The sequence below is a fragment of the Equus caballus genome, chromosome 11, assembly GCF_041296265.1.
Source record: "Equus caballus isolate H_3958 breed thoroughbred chromosome 11, TB-T2T, whole genome shotgun sequence".
NCBI lineage: Eukaryota > Metazoa > Chordata > Mammalia > Perissodactyla > Equidae > Equus > Equus caballus.
Genome location: NC_091694.1, coordinates 47,115,784 through 47,121,413, shown reverse-complemented (window position 1 = coordinate 47,121,413; position 5,630 = coordinate 47,115,784). Strand labels below are relative to the sequence as shown.

At 45.0% G+C, this 5,630-nt stretch overlaps 1 protein-coding gene across 1 annotated transcript; it reads right to left on the bottom strand.

The window, feature by feature from the left end:
* Positions 1-3,590: 3,590 nt before the first annotated feature.
* On the bottom strand, positions 3,591-4,538 carry OR3A16 (olfactory receptor family 3 subfamily A member 16). Its single transcript, XM_001502649.2, has one exon. It carries the CDS (start codon positions 4,536-4,538, stop codon positions 3,591-3,593), a length of 948 nt encoding a protein of 315 aa, XP_001502699.2.
* Positions 4,539-5,630: the final 1,092 nt, after the last annotated feature.

Sequence of the window (5,630 nt, the reverse complement as noted above, 5' to 3'; positions counted from 1 at the left end):
CCGGAGCCAGTGTTGCTCTGTTTAGTTGAGAATCCTTTGGTGATGTACTACAGGCGGGCAGGGAGGAGGGCAATGATAGTGGGCACTCGAGTCAGCACTCGGAGTAGTTACCTACTAACTCTATGGCCTTTGGAAAATCACTTAGCCTGTCTGTACCTCTGCTTTTTTTAACCTGCAAAGTGAAGATAATAAAAGCTTGCCATCTTACTTCCTAATCCTGGCCTTGGTTGTGAGTAACACTCAATTGTGCATATGCAATATTCAAATGAGAACATAATGAGATTCAAAGTGGCTTGTAAAAACTGTTGTGTGCTGATAGGATAATAAGAGAAATCCTACTAGTGTTATAATTCCTCTGAGTCCTGAGAGTGTCTGTCTCTGTGCTGGGCACATGGGGAGCTTCTAGATGCTCAGATGGATGTGGGAAAGGAGGCATTGTTGGGATGCGAATGAGAGCATCTCCAAGTAGACATATACAGATGCCTATGGTGTATAAAATGACATCTGCTGAGCTTGACAGATGGATCCAGGATGTCCTCCAAAGTTCACAGGTGTGTTGAGGACTGATAAAATCTGGAACACGTTTCTCTGGATATGAGCTATCTGAAAGTCAAGGTCACTGGGCCAAAATATCACTAGAAGTTTCCTTTAGTGCTTGGAGGCCATGAACCTATGTTTGTGGCACAGGGAATTATGAAAAGTCTACATGCGTCCCCCCTAGGATTAGTCATTACTTTTGACTGGAATTACAGTAAAAGATGAAAAACTAGGCAGCAGTACAGGGGTGTTGCGAGGAGGGGGTGTTGGTGGTGGTGCAGGATAAAGGTTGGTGTGGAATGGAGGGTGAAATTTGAATTTCCAGAACCAGGAGATGGGAGGAGGAGGAAAGTGTCCACTGGGAGTATTCTACTGGGATAGAGGTGATTTGGTTTGGCTCTTAATTCAGAAGACGAGGGATAGACAAGATGACCAATGACTGCTTCATGTCTCTGCTAGGCCTCTGAATCTTGATCAAGTGAACCTGGTGACCTTATAGTGGATGGCCAGGCCAACTTACTATTTTTCTCAAAGATGAGGATGATGAGGACACTTTGACGGCTGGAGAGAAAACACCACAGTCAGTTCACTTTACTCCCACCCCCACATTTTCACTATTAGCACTTTTTAGAATTTATTTTTTTTTGTTTTTAAATTACAGAATTTAGCGGAAAACTTCAAGTTTTCCCCAGTCCTATCCCCTGACAGAGAGAATCCTCATCTACAGCTAGGGGCTGTTCTCTAGGACTTTTTTGCCCATACACATATGTATGTCACATTGTCATCACTTTCTAAATTTAGCAATATGTACTAAACATCTTTTCATGTCAATACATCCACTCATCTTTTTAAACAAAAATACGCTTTTTATTAAAATGTTTCAAACATGAAACATCAATTACTCATCTTTGTATAGCAGAGTTAAGAACTATTCCCTTCAGATCATGAATTAAAGAAAGACAAACACTTTGTCATAACTTTTGATCACTCGTTTATTATTATTATCCCACCTCAGTAATGTGCTCCAAACTGAATGGATCACAGTCTGTGGATGTTACAAGATTTTGCACCCTGCTGCTCTACGCGCAGCTTTTGGTAACTAAATATTCTACAGTTTCTCTTAGTTTTGAGGAGACAGGATGTCACAGTTCACATGCAAAGTCAGGAAATCTCCCTGTTACATCAAACTCAATGATTACCTTTAGTTCATCGGATGAAGGTTTCTCTTTCTTTCCTTTTCCCTTTGTATCGTTATACTTTCCCAACACTGGGCCATTTTTGGTATTTTGAAAATACCTAGCAGTTTCACTGACCCTCCTGTAGAACACAAATTTCTTTTCATAGGTCATGCTTTCCACTATCAGTTGATTAACTAATCCACAAGACGGCTTTATGTACTCAGCACTATGCCGTGCATTTGGAGGACACAGTATAGTATAAAACATGATCCCTATCTTTAGGGAGCTTATAATCTAGTTGGGGAGAGCAAAAGAAGCTGCAGAGAATACAGAAAAGATTAGGATGGTGGCTTGCTGTGCGGGCCACAGTCTTTCAGAGGAGGTTGAGAACAGTGAATGAAGCAAATGGGTGCGTGAGTTACCTGGCAAGGAAAAGCCCACCCTGAGGGAGAGGCTGTGGTTGAGAGATAAAGATTGACTGGAGAGGTCAGGAAGAAATGATGGAGTCTGTGCACACCCGATGAAGGTCTGGATGTGATCTGGTGGCAATCAGAAAATAATTAGTGGCCTTTGGAGGATGGAATGATGTGGGACAGACATTGCTTCAGGGGGTTCATTGGGCAGTGTGGCAGCACTGAGTGGAGGGGGGCACAAGGCTCAGAGGCTGTTGCAGGAGCCCCAGTGGGCCTGTATGGGAGGCTGCTGTTTTCAAGAAGACAAGAGTGCGGGTGTGAAAGTCTTAGAGAACACTCAGTGGTCCTGGTGGGTGGCTGGATTTGGAGAATGACTGTAGATACCTGCGTTTGACTGGGAAACATTCTCAGACACCTTAAAGGCTCCATGCTGCCCCCCTTAATCAATTAATAAGCATGTCAGGTAAGGTCACTCTTCTCAGACTTCCAGCTTCTTGGCCAGGAAGTATCTGACATGGTTCACAGAAAATATTCTAGAAATGGCCGCAATAGCACATGAAATTGCCTATCATTCTATTGACCATTCCTCTCTGGATTGCCTTAGTTTCACCCTTTTGGTAAAATCTTGGTTTCTAGGACTCACTCATTGGTAAATTGCAAACAATATCTCCCTCTATTTTCCCTTCCTTAACAATCTCCCCACCTTTACTAATTATCTGTACATATATATTAAATGGAATGGCAATTCAGTGTATTTTGCCATTAAAAATAAAACTTACTATTCTGAATGCTTCTTCTCATGAAACATATGACGATACGTTCTCACGTTTTTTGGTGGAGGGGTTATGAGAGTTAGCTCATGCAGTGACACGAAAATATGTTGTTCCCACTGACCATTAGTCAGGATGGGGACACTGGTTTCAGTAACAGGGATTTGATAATGCTGCTCTGAAGAAGATGCTGGCAGGGTGCTCTGACGGGTCCCAACACCCTGCTCCTAGGGTATGTCAGTTTAACTTCACAATCCTAGGTTTATTTCCTGAAGAAGAATCTCTTACCCAGTAATCAGACCCCATACTCTGGTACAAATCTATTTTATCTTAAAGGCGGGGGGGAAGAGCAGGGGGAGGAAAGCACTTTATTTTCATTAACATTTTAAATATACTTCAATTGAACAGTCATCAAATTTAAAAAAATACAAAATAGCTGATTTGTGTCCCATTTCTTGACCCATGTTATAATTTCCTCCCATCTGTCTTTAATGCATCAGCAACGTAGATACTCTTCTCCCTAAGCTTCAGCCAAGTCACGGCAAACCACATTATACCCTGGCCCACAGTATCTGCTTTCCTCCCATCACTGAACATACCCCTGAATATCCGCCTGCCCACATCCAGGTCCTCAGCATAAGAAAGCCAAGGGATACTCAAAGAGGGAGGGGCATCTTGTTGCCCCTGCCTTCTCACTCTGGGGGCCTCTTTCCTGTTAGCACCCTCTTCAGGGCACCCTGCACATCAGGGTTCCGGAGGCTGTAGATGACTGGGTTCAGCATGGGGCTGAGGATAGTATTGAGGATCCCAATCCCCTTGTCCTTGTCTGAGGCTGACACTGAGCCCAAACGCATGTAACTGAAGAAGCCAGTTCCGTAAAAGATACAGACCACGGTGAGGTGGGAGCCACACGTGGAGAATGCCTTCTTCCTCCCCTCGGCTGAGCGGATGCGTAGTACTGCAGCTGCGACATGGGCATAGGAGGTTGAGATAAGGATCATGGGAATCACCCCCATGAAGGTGGCCCCTACAAAGAGCAGCTGCCCATTGAGGTGAATGCTGGAGCAGGAGAGCTGGAAAAGAGGTGGGAGGTCGCAGTAGAAGTGGTTGACCACATTAGGGCCACAGAAATCAAGCACGGACACAGCCACTGTGTGAGTCAGAGCATTGATGAAGGAGACAGTGCAGCAAATGCCGACCAGGGCACCCTGAACTACATGGCTCATGCGGGTGCTGTAGGTGAGGGGCTGGCAGATGGCCAGGTAGCGGTCATAGGCCATGGCTGTCAAGAGGTGACAGTCTACACCCGCCAGGAGGTGGAAAAAGAAGAGCTGTGAAATGCAGGCAGCATAGGGAACTCTGCAATGGTGGGCCAGGAGACATGCCAGCATGGGAGGAACAGTGACAGTGATGCATCCAATGTCCAGCAGAGACAGGTTCCCCAGGAAGTAGTACATAGGAGTGTGGAGTTTGGGCTCCACCAAGATGGCAGCCAGGATGCTGAAGTTGCCTCCGACTGTGACCACATAGGCACAAAGGAAGACAGCAAAAAGGATGGGTTGCAGTCTTATGTTCTCTGTTAGGCCAAGAAGGACGAACTCAGTGACAGTTGTCCTGTTCCCCCAGGAACCTGGCTCCATAGGCCACTGCTGAGAGCTATAGAGGGAGAAGACTTGGACCTGCCAAAAGGGAGAGAGACACATAGTAGGCACTTAATCCCAATGCTAGGGTAATATGGCATCGGGACCTACCCATAGGAAAGGATACGAGCCTAGAGCTTGAGCAGGCTCCTGGAGGCTCTGACAATGCCAGACATTAACCCTTTAATTGCTGGTTCAGGTTGAGATCCCAGAGATTCCAGCGAAGGAGGTAAAGCAGAGGGAACTACCCTGGGGACCCAGGGCAGTGGTTATTTACCAGTACGGTATGGAGTGTTTCTGTATTTTAACAGCTATTAAGGTGGCATCAGTGTATAGTGACTGACTAGCAGCTCTGACTAGTTCAACACATAAATGAATGGATGAGTTTCCAGAATGCATGATATAGAAGCACAGCAACATGAAGAAGCTTGGGAGGACAGGATCTCATGAAATCAAGAAGAGACACGAGACAGTGAGCCAAGAGAGGAGCGAGAAGCAGACCAAAATACAGAAGTACAGAGGCTGAAAGCTGAAGACACACAGGCAATTCAAGAACAGACTAACAACATTTCAAAAGTGTAAACTGTGAGTATTGTACTAAGTACTTTATATTTATTTTCTCATTTAATTCTCACAAAACTCTGCGAGGTAACTACTATGATGTCTAGGTACTCAGGACTCAGGTTTGGAAATAAATAAGTAGCCCAGGATTGTAGACTCTTGGCGGAGCTGGTCTCTCAAACCTGGGACTATCTGACTCCCCAAGCCCACACCTTAACATGATGATCCCTTCCTCATAGCTCGTGTCTTCCTGTTCCATGGTTGGAGAAGATAAATTTCTTCTCTTATGAGTTTGTTCCAGGCAATCCCTCCCTAAATGCTTGGGAGGCTCAGCAAAATGTCCCATTTGAAGTCAGCATAGGCATAATATGAGAGTGTTCCCTGGAGGTGGTGGATTCAGGGTGACAGCTGGTGACAGGAAACATTTATCAAGCACTTTCCATCCAAGTTACTTTTATGTATTACCTCATCCAATCCAAAAAAGATGAAAAGAAGGGAGGGAGAGAGGAAGGAAAAGAAAAAGAGAATAGG

Coding starts and splice junctions, on each gene's coding strand:
- OR3A16 (XM_001502649.2), bottom strand. CDS start 4,538: ATGGAGCCAGGTTCCTGGGGGAACAGGACAACTGTCACTGAGTTCGTC.